Here is a 17,965-nt window from a genome sequence, read left to right on the forward strand (position 1 = left end):
GGCTTGTCACTCAGAATACGATCAACATGTTCAGATTCAAAACAAACTTTCGAAAAGCATTCGAAGAAAAAAAAACGCTGCCCTCAACCACTTTTTAGTGGCTCTTTTCACCTAGTTTCGGCGAAAAATGGGGTTAATGTACTTGTACAAGCGCCGATCTAATCGAAGCGACATAATTTGGATTTTTTTCGAGGTGGTTGTATCAATATGATTATTTTAATTTAAATAACGTTTCAAATTTATTTATAAAGGTTCGTTTTTATTGAGTCAAGCCAATACAGTTAAATGAAGATGTTCAAAATTGGAAAAATGGTGTTCGGGTTCTTAGATCTTACACAACTTGGTGAAATTCAGAGTGATTGAATCTACTACAACCCGCGCCCCCTTTATTTATTTATTTATCCCTTTATTCATTTTCGTCAAACAAATGTAGACTACATAATTATATATTAATGTTACAATGTTTTCTTAAGTTAAATATTATTCCTACGGTACATGTTTCTTTTTAGCTGTTTTTCAATTAATTCGCAGTGCTGATTGTATATACGCATCATGCGATTGATAGAGGCGTTGTTTGCATAATTTGTCCTGGATGTTTTGGTTAGAAACAAACTACGTGTTCTTAGTTGACGTACATAGATATTCAATTTGTCTAGTAATTCAGCTGATTGTACTCGTAGCGAAATTAGATCGTTAGCCAAAGAAAAAATTCAAATTTACGGAGTTCTTCTAGTGCTTGGATGTTTATGAGCATGCAGCGTGCTTCATATGAAGGAAGTGTCCAGTTCAACTTAAGGTGACGGTGGACGGAAGCCATTGTAGTAGTATAGGTAAAACCACGTGTAAGAATGGGATAATAGTGTTTGTGAGTGAAGATCAAAACAAACAGTTTGGTTTGATTTTTATACGTAAATAGATCAATTCACTTATCAGACTGTGTGGCACTTCACTGACACGAGTCTTGGGGTGGGTTTAGACTAGTGATATATTCATGTGAAGAAATATGATGAGATTTATAGAAATCGCATCCACCGTTTACACTAGCGCTTACTTATATAATGAATATATTCATATTTTTGGTGAATTTATTCACCTGAAGTAGAACTGCATCCAACTTCAGTGATTTCTCACCAGTGAGAAATTCACCAGCGTTTACATATGCCTGAATTTATTCTATTCATCCTATACATTTATACCTCGGAGAAGTGTATCATATATATTCTCACTCGTTTACATCTATTTTCGGGTGAATAAATCCATCTATAGCTATAGATCTGTAATGTAAACCCGCCATTAGAATATATTTTTCGTCAACAATGGTAGTTTCGTTCTTTATCGCAAACTATTAGACCCGTATTTTTTTATTTTTTTGTTAGTTTGTCATTTTCATTTTAGGGTGATCCGAAATATCGACTTTTTCCCCTTTTTCCAAAAATGACATTTTTCAAAAATTCATAACTTGTAAACTACTGAACCGATTTAGATGGTCGAAATATCAAATTAAAGCTTATAAGCTAGTCATTCTTGGAAACATGCTACGTTTGCAAACATTTTAGGTTTTGGTTTTGTCATTATTGATTGTATTTGTTTATAATAGTTTTTAATGGTTTCGGGACCAAAGGCGCTAAATTTTTTTATATTTTTTCTGGAAAGCTGAGGATTTTCCACATAACATATCTCGAAACCAGGGAGGCGTTTATTTCTTCGTTTTTGAGTTATGATTTTTCAAAGTTACCCGATGGTTCAAAAAATCATTTTTCCCTTTTTTTTTCTCAAAAATGCCTTTTTTCAAAAATTTATTACTTTTGAACTACTGGATCGATTCAGATGATCGACATATCAAATTAAAGCCTACGTAGCTAGCCTTTCTTGCAAAAATGACACACTTGCCAATTAATTGGATTATAGTCGCATACATCCAGTCTAGTCGCATAGAAATATTGAACGAAAACTGAAAACATGTTAACTTTGAAAAATCATAACTTAAAAACGAAAAATAACACCTCTCTGGTGTTCGGATGTATTATGTGAAAAAAACTCAGTTTTCAGGAAAAAATATAAAAAAAATATGGCGCTCTTGGTCCCGAAACGATTTAAGCTATAGAAAACAAATATAATCAATAATTACGAAAACAAAATCCATTTCTATTCGAAGTGTAATATTTTTTCAAAGACTAGCTTATTGGCTTTAATTTGATATGTCCATCATCTGAATCGGTCCAGTAGATCAAAAGTTATGATTTTTTGTAGTGGAATAAATGGGAAAAAAATGATTTTTCGGACCATCGGTCATCTTTGAAAAATAATAACTGAAAAACGAAAAAATGCCTTCCTGGTTTCGAGATATGCTATGCTTTCCAGAAAAAATATAAAAAATATAGCGCCTTTGGTCCCGAGACCATGAAAACTATAAAAAACAAATACAGTCAATAATAACGAAAACATAATTCGAATTTTCTGCAACTGTAGTATTTTCCCAAAAAAGACAAGATTTGAATTGGTACAGTGGTTCAAAAGTTATGAATTTTAAAAAAAGTAATTTTTTGGAAAAAGTGGAAAAAATTGATTTTTCGGAACACCCTAAAATGGAAATGGTCAACCTAACAAAAAAAAAAAAAAAAACGGGTCTAATGGTTTGCGACAAAGAACAAAATTTCCACTTCCCACGAAAATCTGAGAACCACTATATCGGTTTGACATGGAATGGAATATATAGAAGGTGTATTTGCATATGCGGTAAAATTCTGATTTTACGCGAACGTAACATGAGTAAGTTTATAACACATGCGAATTGGGGCTCTTTTGGTATTAACAAGTTTTTCCGCACAGTGACTCGATGTTGATAATTCCTTTATATTTTCCTTTGTTGATCGTATTTTTTTTCACATATTCACGTTGGAGAGCTTTAACCCTTTTCTTCGTTGGCCGAGGCATTTTGATTGAATATAATACTTTTCCGTTTACTATTTTCTACAGCAGTGTTCCGAGCTCTGCAATACAATTTCCTTAACCGATGTTGAAGTTGCTTAAACTTACATCATAGACCCATTAAACGTAAAAAAAAAATTATTGTATTGATATCAACACAATTTTATTTGATTGATTTTCATGCCATGAAACATTTCATTCAGAGGTTTTTATGGCTGTTTCGATGATGTTGCATCAGTGTCGAGAAAATAACGATGCATTCACCAATACAAACAAAACCATTGCGGAAAATTGAAAAATGAAAATTTAACTTTCAGAGCACTAGCTCGAGTTTTCCGACGTTTTTCACTATACAGTGCGACGGCAGATGAAAATTTAATATCTTTTGAATAATCGATTACAGTTTGGTTGATATTACTTGATGGGAAGTGTGCGAAAACGATAAGTTTCTTCACACTGTTTCGCAAAATTATTGATTTTCGGGCGAGGGGTGAGGGAGGGAGATGAAAGAAATGAGCGCCATTGTGGCAGCCATTTGTGGCTTCCTTCCACCTTCACCTTAAGGAGTGTAAATAAGAGAAACTGGCTCGATGCGTTCTTCATGTACGACCACATACGGGTTCCAGACGATGTTGCAGTATTCCAGAATGGGCCTCACATATGTGATATACAAAAGCTTAATTGTGTATGGGTCCTGGAAGTTATGTGAGAAGCGTTTGACAAAGTTTAGCACACTATTTGCTTTATTGATAACAGAGTTGTAGTGTTCTATGAATGTTAGTTTACAGTCCAGGACGACGCCTAGATATCTAACTATTTAACTTTTTTTTTTACATTTCTGCTCAATGTTACGGAGTTACATTTTTTTACATTCAGTTTTAGTAGGTTTTTATTACACCAAGTATGGAATACATGTATTTCGTTTTGGAATGCTACGATGTCGTTTTCATTACCAATTTCCGCGAACAGCTTGATGTCGTCTGCATACACAAGTACATTTATACGCTTGAGAACGAAGGAGATGTTATTAACGTACAGAATGAAAAGAAGAGGACCAAGATGAGAGCCTTGTGGGACTTTTACTGGATTTGAGAGAGAATTTTGAAAATGAACAATTTGTTCACGATTTGTTAGATAAGAATTGAGCCAGTTTAAGAGTCATTGTTCCATTCCAATTTTCTGCAATTAGAAGAGTAGTAATGGAATGTCGATGCGGTCAAATGCTTTACTGAAGTCAGTGTAAAGAGCTTCTTCGTGTTTGCCATTTTCCATTGCACTCAAAATAAAAGTCACAAATGCCAACAGATTAGTTGCAGTTGAGCGGCCTTTGAAGAAGCCATGTTGCATACACGTTATTCTATTCTTTATTTGTTGGAAGACTTTTTCATTCACTATTGCTTCGAACAGTTTAGGAATGCAAGAGATAATGGCGATTCCACGATAGCGCCTGATTTAATGATAGGTACCAAAAAAGATTGTTTCTGGGAATATTCCAGTTTGTAGTGACATATTGAAAATGCAATATAAGGGAAGGGTGAGTTCCTCAGCCAGGTTCTTTAGAAATACCGGTGGTATTCCGTCAGGTCATGGTTCTTTCGTTTCGTCTAATTTCTTTAATGTATGGCATATTTTTTTGTTGTGAAAGATAGTTCACCGATATGTCATTTGGATAATGAGAAGTAGTCCCGATAGCGATTTTCTCCGGAAAATGTGGTATATACTTCCTGAAAGGAATTTGCAAATAGATTACAAATTTCGTTCGAAGAATTCCCTACATCTTCATCGAGATGCATCTGCGATGGAAAGTTATTGCTTTTGAGCTTAGACTTTACGTAATTAAAGAATTTCTTCGGATATGATTTGACTTCAGTTTCGATTTTTCTATTATACTCTTCGTGTACAGTTTTAATGGCAAAATTTAGTTCTTGGGAAATATTCTGATATTCCAGCATTACTTTTGTCTATTTTGTATTTTTTGTTTTTTTTTTGTTTTCAATTCATTAAATTTCTGATTTGACCATTATACCAAATAGGATATTTTCGGCACAAATTCTGACATTATCTTATTAAGAATTTCGTGAAGAATACGTGCGGATAAGTTGACATCTCGTTCGCTGTTTAATAAAATTTGCCATTCCATGGCTCGTAGGCTACATATGATTGCTTCAAAGTTCGTCTTGTTGTATTCCGGTACTTCTTCATACTCTCAGTCGATGGGCAATTGTCTGTCATATATAAAGATTGAGTATTCAATTACTGTGTGAATAAGTTAGCAATACGTTACATTAGCAATGTATTTAAAAAGTTGATGGGTCTGGGCCTAGGGGCACGGACGGGATCTTGACACAGGACTGTGATTGTGTGTAGTAATTGCATTTGAATTGAGTTCATTGTTCAAAATCTGTAATTTTTTCTCTTTTGATACAAGAAATAGAGCCCTGAAAAAAACCGTTTCCTGTATGAATTTGTATCCATTAAACGGGTTAGATGAGATAACGTGGTAGAATCCGGAACCTCATTTTGTTCAAACATGTACACAACAATATCATTAAAGCCATTACTACCCCTTTCTTCTGTTTATTCAATGCAGAAGAAGACAAAGAGTCATCATTTATCATTTTTAAAACATAAGTCTAAATAGTTAAGATCTGCATAAATATAAGCCTAAGTCAAATAAATCTATGACTACAGAAATATACCGTTCTGAATCATATCTTTATTTAATCTTTATCAAACTTTATGCACAGGTATTATTTGATTGATATTTTAAAAAAAATAGTACAATATGCTTTTAAGCTTTCTACTTTGGTTCCTATTTGATTGAAAACTTAAAAACATATTTATAAAAAAAAACAAATTTCGGACAGATTGAATCCAAATTTCGGACACTCTGTTTGCATAACGGTTTCTTGTGGTTTTAAGCACAATTTAGATTTCTGTATAATTACTAATACTATAAAATGATCAAACATCCGTGAATAACAACGACTTGGCCTGTCTAAAAGTGTGCTGTAACCTTCCATGCTCACATAAATGTCTTTAAAATTGTCTACAACTATTGATGGCTGGTTAAATTGTAATAGAACTTTAACTAATTGATTTTTTAATTGGCTTGAAATAATTTTCAACAACCTCTTTTATGATATTTTTTTAAATCTTGATTCTTAATTTTTGTTACATAGTTACATCTATTTTGTCATTATCCTTTTGTACCAATTTATCTTTCTTAATTCTTGAATTTGCAGCTTTTTTTATCTTTTTCAGTTCTTCAAGCTTTTCTTTCTGCTACATCCGTTTATCCTGCTCTCTCAGCTTAGCTAATGTTTGAATTTCTTCTTCTTCCCGTTTCAACTCAGTTCTCTTTTTCTTTTCCTCAAGTTTTTCGGCGCTTCGTCATTTCAATCAAGTTCTTTGCAGGTTCTACTTCTTTATACAACATATCCCAGAACTCGTTTGTGGCCACTGCAGGAGTAGCGTGAGGTTTACTTTTACCATGTCCCACTTACCATAATAAGCCTGAAAACTCACATTGTAGTATCACCAATTTCAACTGTCCGAAATATGAATCGTAGGGAAAAAGTTTGATTCAAATTTCGGACACATTACTTTTTACTTTTTTGAACATTACATTACACTTGATTATATTTTCTGGTCAACTGCGAAACACTTACCAAGCATTCGCAGTAAACTGTTAACGATGATGAGAACTGATGAAGCACGGGAGAAATTTAGATATTTATGAACGGGTAAATTTTACATGCTCACGCTAAGCAAACGTCAAACACAAACGATAGTGAGTAGTGTTGTCAGATTTTTGCCGATTATATTATAATTCAAATGCAGTTCACATATGAAATGATAGTGTAACCAAGGGATTACTCTAAAGAGGTAATTGTGATATTAATTTTATAGTTATATCACCAGTGCATTAAGCATTTCAAGATATTAGAACAAAGTGTCCGAAATATGATTCAGAACGGTATCATAGATAGCATTTCTCCTTCGTTGTCCGGAACATTGTTTGTAGGGGTTTGTAATAGCTTTATAGCCAGGTGATGTACAGTCTATCGCAAAATTGAGTGTACAAGTGCTACTTGACGATACTTTCCATTTATTTGGTATGAAATATTTTGAATACATTGATTCTTTTGATGCATATTTATTACTCACACATTTAACTAGCTGTACGTGCAATAAAACTCCGAGTAAAGTTTTCTGCCAGTTGTTTATTCCTAAAAATTGAAAATAAACTCTATTCTAGGCATCGCAAAATTGCGTGTACACCTTCAATTTTTACGAACAAATTAGTCTTGTAAGTGAGTTTCTTTGCGAATTAGCGTACTTTTTTTATCGGTGATTAGTGTGAACACTTAACCATTGCTTGGGCAGCATTGGTTTTTGTTTTTTAGTGATGTTTGCATTTTTTTTTTATCAAAATGGCAAGTGAGGGGAGAGCAATAGATATTGGTGCACGTACAATGATAATAAATATGAATTGTCGTGGAAATACATTGCAGGAATTAGCAGATATAGTCGGAAGAACTCAGTTTACAGCAAATAAAATCATAAACAAGTGGAAATACGAAGGAACCATGGAAAAACTCCAGAGTAGAAGACACAAACGTATCCTGTCTTCTGACGATGAACGAGTAATTATGCGAACATTTCGAAAGAACCCAATAACAAACATTCCTAAATTGACTACCGAAGTGGCCGGCATCATTGGAAGACCTGTCAGCGCAGATACTGTCCGGAGAGCAGCATACAGGAACAATCTGACAGGTCGTATTGGCCGTGAAATTTTTTTCATTTCAAAAGTGAATATGAAAAAACGACTATAGTTTGCTAATGCATGTGTAAACAGACCTAAGGAGTTCTGGAACAAGGGGCCTGATCACGAACGTCACTTCACGGTGAAAACGAAATTAATTGGAAGCAATTTGTATGCGTTTCATTCCATTTTCACCGTGAAGTGACGTTCGTGATCAGCCCCAAGGTCTTTTATACGGATGAGCCGAAAACCATTCTATTCGAATCGGTTGGAAGACAGATGGTGTGGAGGAAACCAGTAACGAGGTCTCCAGGTTCAGCATTTGGTTCCCACAGTAAAACACGGCTGCGGGAGTCAGATGTTGTATGGTACATTGCCGGCTTCTGGATCTGGAACCATGGAGTTTATCGATTCGGCGATGGACAAAATGGCTTAATTGATCTTCCTGAAATGTAACCTGCAGTCTCCCGTTCTGAAATTGGGTCTCCCTCGTGATTACTATTTTCAACAAAATAATGACCCGAAGCAAACTGACCTCATCGTGCGGGAATACCTGCTCTATAATGTCCCAATCAACTCAAAACACCTCCGCAATCACCGGACTTCAACACTATTGAGTATCTATGGTGGGAAATAAAGAACCATCTGAAGAACAAAAATCCAGGGGACAAAGCGGAACTCAAAACGACGATTACTGAAATCTGGGAGACACTTCCGTCTACAGTGTTCAGATATCTCGACAAGGCGCTTGCAGAAAGTGCTGGACGCCTAAGGGGGACCATACCAGATACTAGGGGATTGATTTTTGTTATCTGTTAACATTTGAACTGATTTGAATTTTCTTTTTTAAGAAAAACTTAAACTGTACACTCAATCTTGCCACGTCTCAATTGAAGATTTTTTTTTCGCATATGAAATATGTAGTAGAAATATGACAATTTTAATTCTTTTTTTATCACTACATGAGAGTAAAATGGATCAATTTTACGATGAATATGAGTCGCATTAGATTATTTACTTTTTAACCCCAAAAAACTCAAAAATAACAAAGCCGAATGAGGTGTATACTTAATTTTGCGATTGACTGTATATTGAGTATCCTATGGCCATGAGCATTCTCTTTGGAAGTTCGGGTAGCTGCTGTAGTGAATTGATCTCATTGGGTGCTAGGTTCTGCTTATGTATAGAAAAGGGGAAAGATAATGGACAAGTGCATTCGAGGAAGTGAAGCGGGTTTCTTAGTAAGACATATACACTCCGTCCAACTTCTATAAGACCACCCTGATTCTATTTCGTTGCAACACAAACAGTTACAATTTCAACAATTATTCGTACATTGTTGAATGCTTAGAATAAAGTATATTCAACGTCAATTTTGTTCAAAGGAGTTGTTTGTTTAATTATTGTGCCTAAATATAATAATCTCAGCTGTCCAGTTTCTATAAGACCACTTCAAATAAGTATTATCAATGAAAAATTCAAAACGATCGGCTGATTTACATGTCAATAATTGGTATTCTTGCCATTTCAACTAATAACCTCGAAAGTTCGTGTTGGAATACTATTTTCCAAATTCTGTGAAAGGATTTCTCGATATTTTCCCATTTTTCCGAAATTGCGACCTTGAGCTCTTCAATCGTGGTGTAAAGTTTTCCCTCAGTGTAGGTTCTGCGTACAAAGATCCCCCCTAAGATTTTCAACAGGATTCAAGTCAGGAGAGCGAGCCAGTCTTATTCCTTAATCCATTGCTTACTTTCCTTGCTGGTATGAATAGTAGCATTGTTTTGCTGGAATGTGAATTTTTTGTGACGATATCCACGCAAAAACGGTAGGAAAGAGGATTTCAGAACATGTGTGCAATCCTTGAATGATGTGAAAGCTATCCGGAGCGATGTCACAACATACCATGTCTCACTGTCGGTTCATGTGAGCTTTGGTTAAACTCAGACGTCTTCCGATGAGGAGTTTTAACCTTTTAAGCCCTCTGTATGTGAGGATTTTTACCAAAATTTGACAAATTGTCACCCGAGCAGTTGAGTAGTTGAAATATTGCTTTATTTGCACATGCGATTTTGAGGTATTCGAACCTGTTATAGTCAGAGAGCTTCGATTTACGTGGAGCTCTCTCCTTCCTACCGTATCCTTGAGGATTCGCCAAATAATTGAGCACTACTTGATGGAACCGTCCAATTCGACGAAAAATTTCTCTGATACTAACATTTTCTTGGTGAAATGCATCGATTTGTCTTTTTTCTCTCTCCGTGAAGACATTTCCCTTCGGCTGATTTAATTGATCAAAACAACCTAAAACAACGGAAAATGTAACTGGTCTTATAGAAATTTGACAGTTGAAAATACGAAAACATTCGTTTACGCTCAGCGCTTGCACACAAACATGTGAAAATCATGTAGTGTATGGTAGTGACCAATACCTACACACTATAATATAAATTGAAGCATTATTTGTTTACAATGACACAAAGCAGTAAGATCATCACCTGGTCTTATAGAAGTTGGACAGAGTGTGTAGGGAGCATAATATTAAGATCGCTACCACTCAATCATAATCTGATATGCGTGAGTATACCTTTCCGTTCTTCTAAATCAGCAGCCAGTTAATTTCATTAATTGCATTTTACATAACCAAACAACATGCTCGATATTACAACATCCTGGGCCACAATTACATACATTGTTAGTAGCAAGACCTACACGATAAAACGTGAATTGAGCACGAATTGATTGGGCAACATAGAATATAATAACTGATAAATGCTTATTATCGGTAAATGGAGAGCCAACGCTCGAATTTAGGCATAAAGATTGCTGGTTGCGTCGGGAGGAAAGCGAGTGGTGAGTGCAATCGAAAGCAAACCAACCCATTTTAATCATCAAATTGATAACTTTTTTTTTCTATACAGGTCGGAATCGATTATATATGATTCGATTATATACAATTTTAGACTCGATTATATACAGTTTGATTTTTTTTTTATATTTCAAATATGACTTATTTTAAGAGAAAATTAAATGGATCAACGTTAAAGTGAAAGTTGATTGGCTATTGCGAGTACAGTGAAGTAAAAATCGTGATTTTGGTAGATTTTAGTTGAAGATTCACCAGGAGTTGTATAAAACGATGTTACAGCGAAATTAGAAAGATAGAAGTTGGGTGTCAAAGAACAAACTGTAGAGTGGTTAGAGAGATTCAATTTGGTTGATAAAAATATTCATGTTTATTATGCATTTTTTGGATAAAATTAAGAAAAACACCTTAAAAACCTCAAACTTTGAAGTTTTTCACTTCTAAAATGTTACTTAAATCCACTAATTTGGGAGTTTCGTAACTGTATTCTGTGTATTCTTATCTTTCGAATGGAAGCAACAGAATTGTCCTACGTAGCATAATTTTTGAATTAGACCCAGTTTAAAGCAAACAGGGCTCGAAACAGAGAAAAAGTTCAATAATTCTGTCATTATTGGAATTTGAACATATGCGTAGAAGGATTTTTATCATCAAATATGATCCTCTATCATCTTCCGAAATAATTAGGATTTTTTATATGAGAAAAGTATTTTATGACTTTAAGGGGATGAATCAAAAATTAAATTCTTCTTCTATAACCAAAAAACGAAAAATATGGATATAAAAAACTAATAAAAAGAAATTTTTTTTTTGACTCGATTATATACAGTGAAAAGAAATCGAGAATTGAATATACAGGGAAACTTCGATATAACGTACCCTCGTTATAACGTACCCTCGATATAACGTCACTCGATATAACGTACATTTTACCTCGATATAACGTACACATTATCAAATTCAAAAAAAAATATTTTTTTAATATTTTTTTCTGAAAGAACAATAACTTATCTGTATTTTGATACTAAAGCTTGTGTTGTAATTTTAACCAATCCCGAAATACAACTGTTTTGTGATTCCGGATTGTAAATGAATCAATCTTCAATCAACAGAACGAAAGGAAGCATCATGATAAAAGTTGGTTTCGTCTTCTTATTGACGCGCTGTATTCACTTTCCATGTTTTAAGCAAAAAAAAATCGCAATAACGATTTTGAGGAATATGCATTTGAAATTTCCTCATGAATCGTTACATTTTTCGTAGAGTGACCCCCCTATATAGAAATCAAAGACGTAGTCCTATGTCAAAACTAACACGAATTGCTATTCATTCAAATTCCAGAATTCTATCAAACGATATTATTTCACACGACTTCCTTCCATGAAAACGGATATGAATCTCCCACGAGGCGTGATATCAAGTTGAAGATAGCAGGTTAGGTGTTTCCTGCACGTTTGCTCTCCTAGCGTTTCATCATGAAACACCTATGAAGCCGCGCATCAATTTGCGACCGGCGATTTCAAGGAAAATATGCCCCGTTCGTTCGACCAGCTGGTCTCATCAAAATTAAATTATAAATTCAATTACGAAATCAGCCCAATGTTTCATCATTTCCCTTTCCTTCTAGTTGGTAGACGAACGAAGAGTGTACCTGAATAAGTGCAGCTTCAACAACAACAACGAAGAGAGAGGCAACAAGTGGAAAATATTGATTGATCAACTGTTGAGTGTCTCTCACGATGGGAAGACATTCACCGAACAACAAATAACCGACAATATTTATGCTGTTATTTCAGGGGTAATGTAAACAAAATAAAAAACCTCCCACTGCATGACCGCTGCTGGCGACCACTATACACCCCGTATTTAAATGACCACTTCTTGCAATCGTTCCCAGGCTATCGACACGACAAGTTTAGTGACGGCCTACGCATGTATTTATCTGGCGTTTTATCCGGATATTCAGGATCGGCTGTACAGAGAAATGTCCGAACACCTTCCCAACGACGACTCGGACTCGGACGAAACTCTGTTTACCCCCGAAGCAATCAAGCAGTTGCGGTACACCGAAATGTTTCTCAAAGAAGTTCTGCGCCACTGTACGGTTGTGCCCTACATAGCTCGGCAGAATATCGACGAGATTGAAATCGACGGTGTCGTGGTGCCCCCGGGGAACACCTTTATCATGAGCATGTACACGCTACATCGACGGCCCGACGTCTGGGGGCCGAACGCGGGGCGGTTCGATCCGGAAAACTTTTCCGAGGAGAGAATGAGGGATAGGCACCCTTTTTCCTTTAATCCCTTCAGCGGTGGAAACAGAATATGTATAGGTTGGTTTTCTTGCCGACAATTTTCAGTAATTCGCTTTTGATTCATTGGGTTAATCTGCTTGTAGGTTGGCGCTACGCAATGCTGGCCATAAAGGTGACGATGGTGCTTCTGGTGAAAAATTTCACATTTGAAACGAAGATCAAACCAGAGGATATTCGCTTTAAGCATGACTTGACGCTGAAGATGAACTTGGAGCATTTGGTGCAGATTAGAAGCAGGAATGTGGCCTCGTAGAGGTGCTCGAATTGTTTTCTTTTGTTTTATTTGATAAACAGAACGTGTCATAATCAAGTGTAAAAATAAATTATATTGAATCTGATTTCAAGTCAGCGGTGAGTTGGCTATTGCGGAATGAGATACGGGTGGTTATTTTCATAAGACTTGCGCTCCATTCTAAATTTTGACGTAGGATAATGTCTTTCGGAAAACAAATTTGGAGTACAAATAAGAAAACTAAAAATTGATCGTGTAAGTGTTCAAGTGTTCAATTTTGAGCTTTCTGCGTTGCTATGGGTACAGGGGTATATTTTCAAAGCGGTGCAACTCAATTTACAACGTAGACATCATAATATTAGGCTGTCAAAAAAGTCCTGCGGTATTTTTTTTGAATTTTCATTTGTTCATAAAATTAGTTACAATCATCTGTTTTAAGTAAAATATGTGCCGTTTTGTTCGATGACTTGTTCCCAACGAGATGCCAACTTCATAATACCCCTGTTATAGAAGCTCGCTTCCTTATTGGCAAAAAACTCGGATAGCCAATTTTCACAGGCCTCTTTTGTGGCTAACTTTTGACTACCTAGCTCGTTCGCCATGGACAAAAACAGGTGGTAGTCACTTGGTGCAAGGTCCGGACTATACGGCGGATGCAAAAGAACCTCCCATCCGAGCTCCCGGAGCTTCTGACGCGTCACCAAAGAAGTGTGTGGCCTGGCGTTGTCCTGATGGAAGACAATGCGGCCTCTGTTTATCAAAGATGGCCTCTTCTTCATGAGTGCTACCTTCAAGCGGTCCAGTTGTTGGCAGTACAGTTCCGAATTGAGCGTTTGGCCATAGGGAAGCAGCTCATAATAGATTATTCCTTGACAATCCCACCAAACACACAGCAGAACCTTCCTGGCCGTTAATGAGGGCTTGGCCACCGTCTGAGACGCTTCAGCGGGCTTCGACCACGACCGTTTGCGCTTCACGTTGTCGTAAGTGACCCACTTTTCATCGTCAGTCACCATCCGCTTCAGGAACGGGTCGATTTTGTTGCGATTCAGCAGCGATTCACATGCGTCGATACGGTCAAGGATGTTTTTTTGCGTCAACGTGTGTGGCACCCATACATCGAGCTTCATTGTGAATCCAAGCTTCTTCAAATGGTTAATAACGGTTTGATGACTTATCCCCAGCTCTTAGCCGATGCTACGGCTGCTACTATGCCGGTCTTTCTCGGCTAATTCAGCGATTTTGTCGCAATTTTCGACGACAGGCCTTCCGGAGCGTGGCGCATCTTCGACGACCTCTACACCAGAACGAAAACGTTGAAACCATCGTTGTGCGGTGGAAATGGAAACTGTATCGGGTCCATAAACTGCACAAATTTTATTGGCAGCTTGAGATGCATTTTTGCCTTTGTCATAGTAGTACTGTAAAATATGTCGGTTTTTCTCGTTATTTTGCTCCATATTTGCGACACTATAACTCACGAACGACTTAACCAAACAAAACATTGTCAAGGACTATATTATAGCGCGCAAAAATACCTTTCCAACAAGCTATAGTATGACTCGATACAATGAATACAACTAGAACTACGCGCTTACAACGACACCTCGCGGAAATACCGCAGGACTTTTCTGACAGCCTAATATAATAAGGCAGTTCCACCCCAAATCACCTGAAAAACGGTCGATTTTACCTTGTACATACTATCATCATATGACCAACTTTAATTACAATTTACAACTCATTCTTTATAGGTCGTATGCAAAAAAAAAGAACTTTCTTTTCAAAAAATCCTAACTTGTAATTACGATATATGATTAAAATATGACGTATGGCAAAGTTATTGGAAGTTATATAGGAGAAATAATATTTCAAATATGCTGTTAAACAATGTTACTCAAAAATTGAATTTAACGTTAAAAACTTTTGTATCTTAAAAGACCCACCCACCGATATTTTTAGCATATTTTTATTAGAAAATTCAATACCATGTAGATTCTATTTTTCTTTTTTACTTTTCTTAATTTGTTACGATCTTTATAGACACAAATTTTTTTAACATTACACAGGTCGGATTCGATTATATGCAAATTCGGATTTATTTTCACTGTATATTATCGAATCCTGTATATAATCGAGTCAATAATGAATATTTTTATATTTTTTTTTGTTTTTTGAATATAAAAAAGAAAATTTGAAAATTTGATTCAGCTCCTTAAAGTTATAAAATACCTTTCTCATATAAAATATCCGAATTCATTTAGGATGTGATAGACGATCATATTTGATGAAAAAAATCCTTATCGCATATGTTCGAATTTCAACAATGACAGAGTTGTAGAACATTAAAAAATACGCTACAGAAGAAGATTCTGTTGCTTCCATGATGAGAAAATTTAGTACAGGATATAGTTGTGGAACATTCAAATTAGTGGATTTCAATAACACTTTGGAAGTGAAATACTTCAAAGTTAGTAGTTTTTAATGTGTTATTATAAATTTTATCCAAAAATTCACATTTAACTTGAATGTTTCTATCAATTCAATTGAAGCTTTCTAACCTCTCTACAATTTGTTCTTTGACACCCAACTTCTATCTATCATAATTTCGCAATAACATATAAAATGTATAAACAATTCCAGGTGAAAATTCAAGAAAAATCTTCAAAAATCACGAATACCCCATTGTACATAAAAAAGCCACCTCAATTTCATCTTAACTTTGAAAGGTAATATTTTTTCGTGAAATAAGCCATATTTGAAGCATAAAAAAAATTTTAAACTGTATATATTCGACTCCAAAATTATATATAATCGAATCACATATAATGGAGTCTGTATAAAATCGAGTCAGTATATAATCGAGTCCAACCTGTATTCAATTTTTGAATAATATTTTTTAAACTATTTAAAAAAAATAGTATTTTAACTATTTTTTAAAAAAAGTTTTATTTTACAACAACTTCGTCGTACGTCATATTTTAATCAGACATCTTGATTTCTAGCTACGATTTTTTGAAAAAAAACTTCCATTCTTCTACATAGGTCCTTATGAAAAATCAGTAGTATCTAAAAATGGTCATATGATAATGAAAATTGTGATTTTGAGAGACTGCCACCATATGTACCAAATTTCAATAAAATCGGAGAGGGTCGGGTCACGACTGGCTGATTCGGCTTGGAACTGCTCAATAACAACACAAGTTACGTGGAGAAGACGTAGTTTCATTTCCAGGAACGTTTGGGCCATTGAGAAAAAATATTATTTCAATCGAAATTTCGTTTCGTTTTCGTTTCGAATAACACTATTTTTAAACCATATTTGATGAACTACATCTCTATTGTGTGCTGAGAGAAAGAAGTAAAAAGGGGGCATGCACATAAGCTGAGTGAAACCGCCAATTATAAAAAATGGCTTCTCTTAGTTTGCATGCGTGGAGTGAATAAGTGAATGTTTTTTTCTCGTGAAGAATGATTACATTTATAAATAAAATAAAAATTTAGAAGAAGAAAAAAATAACTTTTCCGTATCAAATAAATATTCTATATAACAGAGTAACGCCTATTCTGCAAATGGTAAAAAAATCGCATAGAAAATAGTACAGTATAATAATGAGGATGATGTTTTAAAGAAAATACCAATACATTCCTTTAACACTCGCAACTGATCTGGTAGGCACACCTCGAACTTTTTGGATTGTCCTGCCCGCTCAAAACGTCATCCCTACACCCCCGAATGGTTTCTTACGTATTCCTAGAACATATAGGTCTTTATTAATTAGCAACTGTTTCTGTGAGAAAAAAAAAGTTTATATAGGCAGAAAGGTTTAATGAATCAAGCAGTGCTTCTCAGGCTCAATGCGATCGACCGTGTTTCAAAACATATTGCGCCCTGTGGAGGCGATCTGGCGTAGTGGTAACATCCATGCCTCTCACGCTAAAGGTCACGAGTTCAATTCTCACTCCCGACATTCTTCCAAAAATGGAAGTAAAAGTGACGAACCAGCCAAATGAGTTGAAAGTCACTATAATACAGAAAAAAGAAAGAAGAACATATTGCGCCCAACGGAGTGTTAATCATGGTTGAATTAGAAGTCTGTGAACTCCTTGTGAACTGCTTCCCGGTTAAAAAAAAATCAATGATAGGATCGGAGCGGAAATGTGGATTATATCCGTATGTCCTGGCTGTAGAAACTCACAGAGGTGGGGCTTTCGATGCAATATTTCGCGTCTCCATTGTATTGAGCAGAACTATTTCTATGTGCCAGCATAGCATGTGTGGAGCACAAATTGGGCCAATCGAAACTTGGTATTGAACGCGTTTGATTAATGCTTGATATTTTACAATTATTCAAATGTTTATCTAAACAAAACAAAATTTATTTACATTCTTACGATCTATTAAGAAATGGTCGAGTTAGAGCAATCCAAATCTTCCATCGTTTTCTACATGTTCGGTGTTTGGACTTTCATTTTACGATGACGGAGCTGAACATCATCAGCATACAGATGAATCGCGCAGCACCTGGGAACGGATGTTGAATGGTTGACGTGACAGCAGTAAAGCTGAGATCCGAGCGACGAGCCTTGAGGAGCGCCAGAGGTTGATACGCCACTTTATATGATCCAATTATTATGATCCAATAAGGTTTACAGCGGAAGCAGCAAAGTTGAACTGAGTTTGTAGCTTCGAACATAGCTTACGATGAGGAATAGTGTCGAAAACTTTGGAAAAGTAGCGAAATGGCAGCACTTCTTCTATTGATAGTTTGTGCCAAATCGTCATAAATTCGAACTGCTGCTGTTTGGATGCTGTGCCCTTTTCGGAAACCCGCTTGAAACTCTGATAGTAG

The 17,965-nt window shown here is 35.7% G+C and overlaps 1 protein-coding gene across 1 annotated transcript in view; it reads left to right on the forward strand.

Annotated features, from left to right (window-relative positions):
* The window catches only part of LOC129773462 (uncharacterized), a 66,249-nt gene that overhangs the window by 11,791 nt on the left and 36,493 nt on the right, over nt 1–17,965 (forward strand). Inside the window, exons 4-6 of the mRNA XM_055777073.1 lie at nt 12,193–12,363; nt 12,463–12,898; nt 12,964–13,129. Of these exons, the coding sequence (XP_055633048.1) occupies nt 12,193–12,363; nt 12,463–12,898; nt 12,964–13,129 (773 nt within the window). The remainder of the gene's footprint in view (nt 1–12,192; nt 12,364–12,462; nt 12,899–12,963; nt 13,130–17,965) is intronic.

Source organism: Toxorhynchites rutilus, chromosome 3, assembly GCF_029784135.1.
Source record: "Toxorhynchites rutilus septentrionalis strain SRP chromosome 3, ASM2978413v1, whole genome shotgun sequence".
NCBI lineage: Eukaryota > Metazoa > Arthropoda > Insecta > Diptera > Culicidae > Toxorhynchites > Toxorhynchites rutilus.